Source organism: Vombatus ursinus, unplaced genomic scaffold, assembly GCF_900497805.2.
Source record: "Vombatus ursinus unplaced genomic scaffold, bare-nosed wombat genome assembly UNPS02014181.1, whole genome shotgun sequence".
Classification (NCBI taxonomy): Eukaryota; Metazoa; Chordata; class Mammalia; order Diprotodontia; family Vombatidae; genus Vombatus; species Vombatus ursinus.
Genome location: NW_020953959.1, coordinates 591,616 through 605,261, shown reverse-complemented (window position 1 = coordinate 605,261; position 13,646 = coordinate 591,616). Strand labels below are relative to the sequence as shown.

The window sequence follows — 13,646 nt, the reverse complement described above, 5'->3', positions numbered from 1 at the left end:
ACAGAGACAGATAAAAAGAGACAGAGACAGATAAAAAGAGACAGAGAGAGAGAGAGAGGAAGATAGGGAGATCAGTCGATCCCTTTCAGTCGATTACATATGGTTGATTGGGAAGGGGGAGGAACCAGGGAAGGAATAGGAATCATTTGAGCCCAACCAGTGGAGACATCCGTATAGAGAACAGCACACACAAAGGAAAACATAGAGTGTATTTGGGGAACCAATAAATAATCGAGTTTGTCTGGAATAGCAAGTACTTTTAGCAGAATATTAGGGCTAGACAGGTTGTAGGCAGATTTGTAAAGAACCTTGATCGCTAAACTGAAATTTGACTTTCTTCTGTAATGATGTTTGGTGTCACTTTAATGTCCACACTCAGGAGTCTGTTTATTTTCTCTTAGACAGTACTAGAGTCATAACCTTCTGGTCTGAATAGCCAGACTTCCTATAAAGGCGGTTGGCATGCTTTCCCATTTAATGGGGTTTTGAAAAAAATAAATGATTTTTTATTAAATAAAATTGTCAACTTATTCATGAGCATAATTATTGAAACAGCATTTAAATAGATCTTAAGGTTTTTCAACCAAAAGGCCCTTACCCTTGCAAAGGCCAGGTCCTGTACTTGTACTCTTCACATACCCTCCCTCATGTCTCTGTTTTCTTTCCCTCTCAGTCATTCCCTCTTTTCTTCATCTTCAATCTCTCCTCATCGATTGGCTCCTTCCTTGCTACTTAGCAACCTGTCCAGGTCTTCCATATCCTATGAGAGAAAAAAAATCCACTTAGCCTTTCCATTCCCTCCTGCTGTACTCCTCTCTATCTGTTCTCTTTTTTCACAGCCACACTCCTAGAAGATGTTGTCTACAATCACTGCTTCCAATTTCACCCTTTCAAACTGGTTGCCTCTTGAATGAAAATTCTTAAATTGACCAAATGTCTCTGAACTGCTGAATCCAATGGCCTTTTCTCAGTCTTTATTCTACTTGGTTTCTTTGCCATTGTTGCAATTTCCAGTCTCTTCTCCTTGGATATTCTTTCCTCCCTTGGCTTCTATGATACTGTTCTGCCTTGGTTTTCCTTCTGTCTGTCTGACCACTCCACCTCAGTCTACTTTGTTGGCACAATCTTTCCAGCCTAGTTAGTTTATGTTTCCTGAATCTCTTTCTTGTACCTTCTCTAGAGATAGTCTCTCTTGGTGAGACAATCAGTTCCAATAGATTCATTGATCATGTTTATGTTAGAGACTCCCGAATGTACGTATCTAGCCCAAGTTGCTCTCCTGGACTCCAGTCCTGTATTGCCAGCTGCCCGCTGGACTTCTTTCCACCTACATGTCTGATTGTATCTCAGTCTCAACATATCACAAATGGATCCCATATTTCTCCCCAAACTCCTATATTTCATTCTTCAAACTTCCTTCTTTCTGTCACCCTTCCACTCAGCCAGGTTTACAATCCTAGTCTTCTTCCTGACTTTCCCTTCTCTTCACCCCGCCCTCCCAATATCTGATCATTTGCTAACTTTTGTTGATTCCGCCTCCACATCTCTTGTACTTTCACATTTCTTTCCATTCACAGACACCCCCTCTCACTTAGACTACTGACATAGAATTGCCAGAATAATCTGTTTCAGGCATGGGTCTGACCATCTCAACCTTCCCCACTCAAAACCTTAAGAGGATCTCTATTGCCTTGAGAATAAACTAGAAACTCCTCCTCCTGTCCTCCTCCCTCCACAATCCGGCTCCCCAGACATTCTGCAGCAGCATGTCGTTCCCTTTTGGGTATTTCCTAGCCGACTACTTGTCATGTGCACTCGACTTGCCGTGCTCCCCTGTTTGTGCCATTGCAGAGTCTGTCCCCAAGCAGAGAGCCTCCCCCTTCTTCATCTCAGTCTCATTGAAGGCGTAGCAGGAGAACGTTCTTGAGCCCCACAGTTGTTAATGTTCATAGCTTTCTCAAAAACCAGATGGCTCTGGAGGAGAAAGTGAGGCTGGTGACTTTGCCCAGGCCTCCCTCACTTAAATCCAATTACTTGCATGCTATGGCATCACCTCCCTGATGTCATGGTCCTCTTGGAGAATGAAGGAAAAAACAACAACAACAAATTACTGTGTGATTCCTGACGTGTGTGTGTGTGTGTATGTATGTATACATATATATATATGTATATATAGTCTCCCTCCCCAGTAGAATGTAAGCTTCTAGAGGGCAGTGACAATTTCTTTTTCTGTCATTGTATCCCCAGTGCCTAGCACTATGCCAGGCACAAAGTAGGCACATAATAAATGTTAGTTGAAAAAATTAAGTTGAATAACGTGGCTTCACTATAAGAGATGTTGAAGACCTCTGAAGATTTCATCTAATCCTATGCTTTTAAGATTTCAAAATTCTAGCTGTGTTTTAAAACTGTTCCTATTTCTAACTTAATTGTACTTCATTTGTTTGTAGTACAAAGTGTAAACTCAAAGAAAAAAAATAGATTTTCCACCAATACTTTATGAATACCTAAAAGAAATGAAGCAAGAGATAACAAATGAAATAAAAGCCTCTAGAGGACAGAATTGCCAGGAGAAGAGAAAGCAGTAAACCTTACTCAGGAAATTCTCTCCTTTTCTCCATGATCTTTTGGGATTCTCTGACAGTGAGTGGTTCAGCAGAAGCATCTGCTTCTTCTCCTGGGCTCAGCAGGTGCAACAGTATTTCCTGGCAGTCTACTCACCTCCAGCATTGGCTGAAGCCCTTTTTTGTTCCATCTTTTCCCATTCTAAAGTTTACAATTTATTATTGGTGGAGAAAACTGAAGTAAAGTAAAGAATGCAGCCACTCCACCTTATATCTGTTGTCAATATCATCATTCCCTTCCCCATTCCCACCTCCCAAGCCACAGAACCTGTTCTTTGATGATTGTCATTTTCCGCAGCTTTAAAAAAAGAATAGAATAGAATAAACTTGCTTCCATTTTCTAATGTTAGCCTTTAACATCTAACTTGGCTGGTGAGTTTGCTCTGCACCTGCAGCAGCCTCTGCGGGGAAAACTTTCACTTTTTTCATCAGAATTATTTCTCTTTGTGAGACAGAGTTCCTCTTAGGTATGAATCTCCCTTCAGCATGTTGTGATCTCCAGCTGTCCCTCCTCAAGACACCTGCAGATTCAGCTGGAAAGGAGAGACCAAATTGGCCTCTCAGGCAACGGGAAACAATTTAATCCATGGCAGATTGTGTACTGGGAATCTAGGAATTGCTAGGTGGAACAGTGGAACTGGGTGTAGAACCAGGAACTCATCTTCCTGAGTTCAAATCTAGCCTCAGATTCTTATTAGTACTGTGACTCTGGGCAAGTGACTTAACCCTGTTTGCCTCATCCATAAAATGTGCTGGATAAGGAAATGACAAGCTACCCCAGTGTCTTTGCCAAGAAAACCTCAAATAGGGTCATGAAGAGTTGGGCATAACTAAAAAATGACTGAACAGCAACAACAATAACTGGGAATATGGAGAATTTCTTGCTCTGTAGCTCAAAAAAAGAAGAAAAAGGTGATTGGAAATGTCAGACCATGATATTGATTCTTGGCAGGATTGTAGTACAAAGGATTGTAAAGGGGGTTGTGTGGTTCACTGATGATGAACCGACCTCATTTTCATTTCTGACAGGGTTACTAGATTCTTTTTTTTTTCCCTTAGGCAATTGGGGTTAAGTGACTTGCCTAGGGTCACACAGCTAGTAAGTGTCAAGTGTTTAGTCTGAGGCCAGATTTGAACTCAGGTCCTCCTGACTTCAGGTCTAGTGCTCTATCCACTGCACCACCTAGCTGCCCCCGGTTACTAGATTCTTAGTCAAGGAAATGTCAAATGAGTCTTGATTTTTAGTAAGGTATTTGATAAAGCATCATGATATTCTTGTGAACACAAATTGATAAAATATAAGTTGAGTGATAATAGTACAGTTAGGTACATTTGAAGCTGGTTGAACAGCTGTACCGAGAATATTAATTAATTGGACCACTGTCACCCTGTAAGAGCAGTCTCTATTAAGATGTCTAGGACTCTTTCCTAGGCCCTGGCTTATTCATCTTTCCCATCATCCATTCCTGTCAAAGACTTGAATAACACATCTATCAGATTTGCAGATGAAGTGGAGTTTGGAGGGATAATTATAATTTGATAGAAAACAATTTTTTAAAGACCTTAGTGAGCTGGAATGATAGCCTTAAAATACCAAGATGACATTTAATGAGTATAAATTTCAGTTCAGCAGTACAGTGGATAGCATGATGTACTTGGAATCAGGAATACCCAAATTCAAATCCTTCCCCTGATATAGCCTAGTTGTATGATCCTGAGCTAATCATTTAATCTCTCTCTATCTCAGGGGCATTGTTTATAAAATGGATTCGACGTTCTCCAATGTTCCTGCCAATTCTAAAATTCTCATATTGTGATTCCAAATGTAAAATCTTATATTTTGGTTCAGAAAATCAGTTGCATAAGTGTAGGATAGGGGATAGTGACTTGACAAAAATTCATGTGAAAATTGGGGAGATTTTAGTTGACCATATGTTCAACAGGAGTCAACAGTGCACACTGGTGGCTAAAACATCTAATAGAATCATAGGTAATATTAATGGCAGTGTGAAGACTAGGTCGAGGGAGATGAGAATCCCATCATGTACTGTGCTGGGCAGACCACCTCCAGAATATTGAGCTCAATTTGGAGTGCCACATTTTAAAAGAGATTTTGACAGATTGGAGTGTGTGGGATTTTGAAGGCTCTAGAAACCGCAACAAATGAGGAGTGATTAAAGGAATGGAGATGTGCTCTACATGAAGAGAAGACTACAGGGAGACATTTTGTAATTTGAGACAAATGTAATTTGTGTCCATTTAATAAGAGTTATTCTAGAGCACTGGCCCTGGAATCAGGAGGACCTGAGTTCAAATCTGGCCTCAGATATTTGACACTTACTAGCAGTGTGACCCTGGGCAAGTCACTTAACCCCATTGCCTAGCCCCAAAATAAATAAATAAATAAACAAACAAACAAATAAATAAATGAGAGTTATTCATCCAAGATAGGGTGCTCACCAGAAAATAGTTAGTGAATCAGGCTATCTTTTTTAAAAAAAATCTCTTTTCTTTCCCCTTTCAGAATGTACCCACCATGGGCATCGTTGCTGTTGTCCTGGCCACCCATCTGTGTGATGAAGTCAGTTTGGCAGGGTTTGGATATGACCTCAACCAGCCCGAAACCCCGTTACACTACTTCGACAACCTCTGCATGGCAGCAATGAATAAACAAACAATGCACAACCTGACAACAGAAACCAGATTTCTGCAAAAGCTCGTGAAAGAAGGAACTGTGAAAGACCTGAGCGGAGGAATACATTGCGAATTTTAAAGAAGATGACAAAAAGGAATCTCGCAGTGTAACCTGAGAGGGCAGCTTTCAGTGGGACTCCGCAAACAGGTTGCCAACCAAGTTCTTCATATTTTTCATTGTGTTAACATTTTGAAAAATAGCTGGGGGGGGGGGGGTTCTTACTCTTTAAAAAAAGTCATTTTATTTTCTTGTGTTATTTATTTGAAGTCAGTGTTTGTTTTTGCACAATATTTGTGTAAGTTGATTTTAAGAACTGAATTTAGTTGGAAAGACTTTTAAAGAGAATTTATGTGATACTGTTTTATTCTATTTTGGAAAACAATTTACATTTTAGAAATCTGTCTCTGTAGCGCACATAGCATACCATGTAATTAGGTGGAGGGAGGGAGAAGGTATCATTCATTCTCTGGTGGTTCCTCCATGTTTATTTTCTAAGGTGTTATTTTACTTGGTTGTATGAATTCATGGAATTCTGCCAAGGCTGTATGGAGAAGGGCTAAGGGCCAGCAGAGCTGGGGGTGCAGCTTTGCTGGGGCACAGGCTGGTAGTGGAGTGGAGAGCCATCCTCACTGATGATGACCATGCCACTTCTTAGAGCACCCTGGCTGATCCTCTAAGTCAGGATGAGGGAACAGCACTGGGGATCCCGGATAACTGAGGCAGAGTCTCCTCATCTTCACCTAAGTAACTGACTAGGACAAACCCCTCAGTTTCCACAGAAATAGTGGCTGTCTGGTAGCCCAGAATGGGGGTACAAGAGACTTGAATTACATTGCTGTTTGTTGTTTTTCCTTTCACTTCTGGTAATTCTACATCACTCTCTTAATTCAAGATGCTCTGCTTTGTGTTTATAAACGAGACCTTTATTTGGTTAGTATTGCTTTTGTGAGGTACAGTGAAGCTTCTGTTATCCAGAATTTCCAGAGAATGATCCATTCCAGATGATTTTTTTTTTAGCTAGATGAGAGTTTCCACTACAGCTTTTTCTAGTTGACGATGGAAATCTTTCTAAAATATTTCCTGACCTTCAGATGTTGTGTTTTGCTCTAGGTATAGGAATAGAAGCAGATGGAGTTGGTATGAACTCACCTCATTGCTTCTCTCCCTGTCACAGACACACACACACACACACACACACACACACACACACACACGCAGGGAGTGACTTCCCCACTCTGCTAAACAGCAGGCCTGGTTGGTGGCAGACCATGAACCCCTGGGAAGGTGCACTTGAGTCTTCTCTTGGCACACGTCCTCACTCACGTTCTCTGTCTTTTTCGGGTCATGTTATACTGAAATACAGACAGACATCTTCTCTGCACCCAACCGCCTCGGGCTACTGAGGTGCCCTCATTTCTCAGTTACTGAATCTTTTCTCTGCTGCCTGTCCCCAGCCTGCTGTCCCCGTGGCTGCCCCTTGTGTGCCCCATCCCTTCCCCCAGCTGCTGCTCTCTCCCTTGGCTCACAGATTGTCTTCCTTTTTGTCTCTCTTGCTTCCTGTTGTCATATCTGCTGGGGGTCGTTTCTATAAGGCCAGTTTTGTAGATGTTTACCAGCCCATCGGTGCCCAATACACAGGCTCTGGGTTTTCACAGCCTCTTGGCAGTTTTCACTGGAGCCTTTGCATGTGAGTCTCATCTTATTGTTTCCCTTATTTATCAAAACTTGGTTTTTTAATCAGAAATTCTTCTCTTTAATTTTTTTTTTACTTGAGAGTCTAGAGTCATTGTGGATCCTTAAGAGTACTAAATAAGGCTACAACAATATGATGATGATAATTTTGTGTTGTTTACCACACACACACATATACCCCCCCCAAAAAAAAACCTTGCATACATAAAATAAGTTAGTTGTGAAACAACTTTGGAAAAATTTCCTTTTCTGTATCTCAGGCTACATTTTGATGGCATTAGAAAATACAGACTAATTAATAGCTATTTTTTAAAAGACTATATTCAGAACCCAGAACAGGGCTTGGAAAAATGCACTGGGGGATAGGGGGATAAATAAGTTTAAATATAGTCTCTTAGTTTTTTAAAAACAGAATTAAGACAGGCTCTTAACAAAGCACTTTTAGTTCTCTAGAAATCTATTTGTGTCAAATGACTTGTTTTATCATTTATGTTGTTTTTTAAATTAATATAATAGAAATTATATTCATATGCATAAATCACATTGACATAAACAACTTGACCCTAAGTCAATTTAAAAAAAAAAAAAACCCAACCTTTTCATTTCCTTAGTCAAACAAGTTGTTTGATATAACACATCAAGTTGTTCCAAATGGTCACCCAGGTTTGTGTGTATAAGTACGCATTCATACAAAAGAATGCTGCAACAGAATCTTGAATCTAATAATCTGTTTTTAAAAACAGTTGGCAAAGGATACCTGTTTATTTCAATAATATACTAGCAACTCTTTGGCATGTTATACAAAGAACTGTTGGATTTTCTTTGTAGCTTGCTACTTTCTTCAGACACTTTCAAAGCAAAGGTATGAACAGTCAGGCTGAAAACCAGTCAGTTCTTCTCAGAATCATTCCTTATTTTCAGTCTTTCAAAATCACCTTATGTGTAATTTATTTTGTCAGTTTTCAAAAATGATTCCTATACCAAGATAAATAGCATAGAGTGGAGGAAAAATTCATAATTCTTGTGACGATTTTTGCAAGTGAAAAAACTCCTTTGGTATGAAACAGGTTTTTTTGTGTGATTATTTAGCAATGTTCAAATGTTACTATAATGAATCTGTGTCCTCACACATACATGTACACAGCCATGTATGTACAGTACACGCACGCGCGCACACACACACTTACACACACACACACACACACATTCAGAGCTGAAAAACCAAGGTCACCCTCAAACAAAGGCCCCTCTTGTTTGCTCCTGGTTATTTCTACTGCTCCCATGCCAGTGATGAAAGGAGACTTTCTTCAGTTTTAGATCAAAGCCTAGCCCCTGGTTCCTTTTCAGTCTTTCTCCTCCAATGGATAGTGAGTTATCCAAACCTCTCACATTTCCTGTTTAGAGGGTGACAACTTGAATGTCATATGAAGAATTTTACAAAGCCATGTGGAAAAAGGTGGACAGATCTCAGGGTACACACCACAGTTACACAGTCCCTCCAGACACCAGCTCACTTACATCTTGCTTCCCCACTGAGACATAGCCTTGTATCCTAGGTACATTCACGCTTATAAAACAAGAAAAGTCACACAGGATGCTGGTTCCTTGCAATCAAAAAAAAAAAAAAAACACAACAGTATGTGAGATACATAAACCTGAGGCTAGTGACAATTAGATTACATCAGAATAAATGCACATATGTGCAGCTTATAAGGACTGGAAATATGCATAGGAAACCACAGTGAACCCATAGGCAAATCATTATCTGTCCTTTTAAATGTTAGCCTTGATGTCATTAATGCTTCAGGGACCTGCAGTTTCAGCTTCCGAATGAGTCTTCTCCCTTTTCCCAGCTCTTCTCCACCTCCAGTCAGACGTGGCTCTTCATGAATTTGTGCAGCTGAAAAGCTACGTTGCCTAATATCCAGCCTTGTGGAAATAAGCCTGTCTACATACAGCCAGGCCTGCAGATCCCAGGTCTGTGCTCACATCCTTCCCAACTGGGTAGAACCTGACAGAGTTTGTGTTTCCTTAGCACAGAAACCCAAGCTTATCTTCATACCACTGCCAGGCAAAGAAGTAGAGTTGTAGCAAAAGAAATGGCTTTCTAATTTGAGTCAATATTTATTTGTTCACTTTGGTAATAATACGGCAAATAACCAGAAAGTAAGTGGTAAAGTGGAATTTCTTGATTTTCCAGTTAAAAAATGCTGTAATTAAGGTTTGCATTTTTAAAGATGTTATGTTAAGAGAATAGCATCTAAGAAGGCATTCTTAAATCATTTTCTACCCAGAGAAAATGTAAAGTGTTGCTTTTATGTGTTAGGATGAGGTCTGAGACCTGCCAAACACAGTGGTTTTTATCCATTGTACTCTGGGATGAGAATGAAGCTAATCTGTTTTTCAGAAAGTAGGCTATTGAACAAATTGTATATTCAGCCATGTCACCTTGTAGCACAGTAGTATGAAATCTGGTTGTTTGCTAACAATTGGGAACTAACTTTTAAAACTGCAATCTATTTCTACTCTATTGACAATCTGTCTATCTATCTATCTATCTGTCTCTATATATATATATATCTGTCTATCTATGTATCTGTCTGTCTGTCTATCTATCTATCTATCTATCTGTCTGTCTAATATTTCCTCATTCAGGAGAAAACTAGTTCCAGGGAAAATTTAAAATGCTGAGTAAGCCCTGGAGGAAAGGATCAACCTTAACTGCCAGACAGTGTTATTAACTTCTACAGTGGTATGGAAGAAGGTGCTGAGGGAGTCACCCAAGGACAACCCAGCTACTCACAGTAAATAAATGAATGGTCAATCCTAGCAGGGCCCTTGGAGATTTACTTGAGTTTAGTTGTGTTTTTTTAAATTACCATTGAACCTAAATGAACAACATAGATCTGAACTTCCTTGAGGGGGTGTATCTTGTACATTATGGATACTCAGCAAACACTTGTTCAGGTTTGATTATCAGCTAAAAAACTGTAGTTGAACCTTGATTAAAATGGTACATATCATTACTAACCAATTGTGTTGAACATTACTCACCCACTTGTAGGGTAAGGATGGAGTGTGGGTCAGAGAAAGCAATAAATAATGAAGCTATCTCCCCCTTAAGTTGGGAAATCATAATGACTTTTTAAAGGGGGAAAAAAAATAACTGAGCAGGTTTTGTAATGACCGAATAAGGACACAGGCATCCTGTGATGAAAACTTGTAAATTATATGTGGAGTTGATATTTACCCTACCTCTTGAAAGAGTTACAAAAGTAAAAATTTGAATGGAAACATGTGCATTGGCATTCAGACTGTTAACTGGAAGATTTTTTTTGTACCTGAAATTAGATTTTTGCTTCAAAGGTAGTTATGGTATTGTACAGTATTTGAAAACTAAGCTAACATACCCTTTTGTGGTCTAGTCATTTCTTGTCTGTTCATTTTCACCATCCTCTCTTAGTTATCGAAGGCCCAAAATAAGGGACAATCTACTGGAGGCACCTCTCCTTTGTCAGGACAAATGCAGTCATTTAGAAAGTAGTTGGGGAAAAGAAAGTGCCCTTGGGGTTTTTTTTAAACTGTGTATAATCCTGCCAAATGGCTCAACTTGGTTTTTTAGTGTACCTCCTGTATAATTCTATCTACCTCACAGAAATGTTCAGAAAATAGGGTACTATTGTTAATGTGCTTTGAGATCCTCCAGTGGAAGATCTTAGAAAGGGCTGGTTCCAGCCGTCATTGAAAACAGCACACGAAGCAGCCTGAACAGTGTGACTAATTTTAATGATGTTTTAAAGAAATGTGAAAAGTCACTCTCATTGGCTTTTAAAATGAAGAACATGAAAAACAAAATTGTAACAAGTACAACGAACTTATTTTAGTCTAAAGTATGGTCAGGTTAAGAGACCAGGAAACACACACGCACATCTGCAGACCAAGAGATGAAAGAGACATGAGCTGCACCAAGGAACTTTTGTGCTGAACCTACTTCCATCACATTGTACAGTTCGTTTTGATCATATGCAATGGTCCATTGTCACCGTCTTCCTCACCCTTTAAAAGCTGATGGAATCGCCAGCAACTAATACAACCTTTTCTGTACCAAGAATTACTTTTTTCCTTTTGTTTGTAAAGTTTATTTTTTAAATAAAGGTTGACTTTCCAGTGGAACTTTATGTTTTGGATATGTCTGATTCAGGTTTTAGAAGTTTTCTTTAGGGGGCAGCAAGATGACCGAGTAATTGTTTTCTTGCAAACCCACAAACTTCATGGAATGAAACCATGCACCAAATACAGTGTGACTAAAGCTGAACCCCACCCCCCAGATTAAAAGTCGGAATCACATCAGGTAAAAACATGAAATTACCACTAGATAATTCAAGTGCCCAAAGGCTCTCCTCAGCATCCTCACCCCTCAGTCCACTGCTGGATATGGTGAACACAAGCAACCTTGCAGCCTTGTCATTCAGGGTCTGGCCGTGAGGATTCCTGCCCTGTTCCCTCATGTCAGTTGACACAGCCAGACACTCCCCCTTCCCACTGCACAACAGGGAGCAGATACTGAGTCTACCACTATGTGGGAAGAATATATAGAATCTCCCACTAAACGTGGGGGCTGTGGGAGAATAGCATAAAAGCAGTAAATGAGAGAGTTTCAAACTGGGGAGTGGGAGCTTGTCCCAAAGGGGAAAGGAGAAGGGAACCTGGGGAAGGAAGTGTATGGCTATGACGGATAGGGCCTTATGAGGCATTTTCTCTTGGGAGGTACCTGCACATTAGAAGATCGTCTTCTTCAAGAAAAGACTGCCCCGCCCCTCCCCCACCCTCCCCAGTACTACATCTTACATCAGGAGAAGGGACCTCTGAGTTCCCAAGTAGGGGGAGGGTGGGTGTAGAGATAGAACATAGAAGCAGAGGTAAGATAATAATACACCCTTACAGGTGGGCTCTGATCATGATAAAGACAGGGAGAGGTAGCACCAGGCATCATAACTTAGGACCCAGAGTGATTCCCACTGTAGGCTACTGCTTCCATTTGGTGAATGAATGAAGCACTGTGCTAAACTCTAGGGCTACTAATAGAAAAATCAAGACTTCCTGTTCTCAAGGAGCTTACACTCTAATTGAGGAAGATAATACCAAAAGAAAATTCAGCTGTGAAGACCAAGGAGCTCTTAAGGTCCATAAATAAGCCAAATGGCAGTGCTTGGGGTCTTCAGGGCCTAGAGGCGGGGAAAGTGAAGATCCTCCAGCACATCCGAAGAAATGGTTGTTGACTCTTCTCATTCAAGCTCTATGAGCAGTCAGATGGCTCTCAGGAAGGGGAAAAGCAAGAGGGAAAGGGTGCCTTGGTGGTAGCACATTTTCCCACCGTTTTCTAGGTAATCTTGAATAGAATCTGGGCCTCACTGGGAGAAGGAGAGAGCAAGAACACAAAGGTTCCTCCAAGGGGCCTTCTTTTATAAATTGTTATTTTTAAGGGTGAGGGATGGCAGAATACAGGGAAGATTGGGGAAGAGCTACAAAAGCAGTATGTAGACATGGCATAGAAGAGAAAGTTCCAATTTGGTGCTTAACATTTATTCCCAAAAGGGACAGAGTTAAGTAGGAATATGTAAGGGTGTGTAGCCTATAAATTAGATAATACAACTCAGACTAGACTAGAAGGGAAGAGAGATAATGAGGATAAAGCAAAAGAAAGTTTTGTTTTGTTTTTTGGTGGGGGATGAGGGGAAGGATGCAGCAAAAGAAAGCTACTTAACACAATAGGTTTTGGAGTTGGCAGATTTTGAGCCACAAAACTGAATGGGGAAAGAAAAGCATCAAACAAGAGGAGATAATTTTTTTTAAAACAAGAATTAACAATGTAGTAAGCAATTTAAAGGATTTTATATAAAGCCAACAAATGAGGGCATGGAAAGGGGGCCTTGTGGGAATAAATATCAAAGTGTAAGCAAAACTCTTTGCAGGGACAAAATACTCTCTTAAAAGAGGAAAGGAATCTTTTTTTTTTTTAAGTAAATAAAAGAATACAAGTCTGATAAACATAACTTTAAATGTGCATGGATTAAATGATTTACAATATAATGTGGTAAAAATGGATTTTTAAAAAATCTGTAAATAAGAAACATCTAAAAATAAAGACATACAACATAAAAGTGATAGAATAGAACAAAATCTACTATGATTCCAGAAAAGTAGGAATTGCAATCATGCTCTCAGACAAGTAGAAATATTTTTTTTAAATAAAAATTAACAACATCAAGAGAAAGCCAATGGAAGGGTATATGGTGGGCATGAACAGGGTGCAACTTAGAACCACCAAGGAAGTACAAAGAAAGTAGAAGTAGAACATGTCATCAAGGAATTGGAGAACCAGAGAGCTCCACTGGTACCCTCACCATGTCAGGACAGAACATATAAGACCTCCAGCATGTTGGTTGAACTCGTGTTACAAATTTTTTTTTTTTTTTGGTGAGGCAGTCAGGGTTAAGTGACTTGCCCAGGATCACACAGCTAGTCAGTGTCAAGTGTCTGAGGCCAGATTTGAACTCAGGTCCTTCTGACTCCAAGGCTAGAGCTCTATCTACTGCACCACCTAGCTGCCCCTACAGATTTTTTTAATGGGAGTT

General features: G+C 39.9%; 1 protein-coding gene across 5 annotated transcripts in view; it reads left to right on the top strand.

The window, feature by feature from the left end:
* ST3GAL5 (ST3 beta-galactoside alpha-2,3-sialyltransferase 5) overlaps positions 1-11,189 on the top strand; it is a 64,683-nt gene extending 53,494 nt beyond the window's left edge. For all 5 annotated transcript variants that reach the window (XM_027860444.1, XM_027860443.1, XM_027860447.1 and 2 more), the window contains 2 exons: positions 5,149-5,466; positions 8,865-11,189. In XM_027860444.1, the coding sequence (XP_027716245.1) occupies positions 5,149-5,397 (249 nt within the window). In that variant the 3' untranslated portion in view covers positions 5,398-5,466; positions 8,865-11,189. The remainder of the gene's footprint in view (positions 1-5,148; positions 5,467-8,864) is intronic.
* Positions 11,190-13,646: the final 2,457 nt, after the last annotated feature.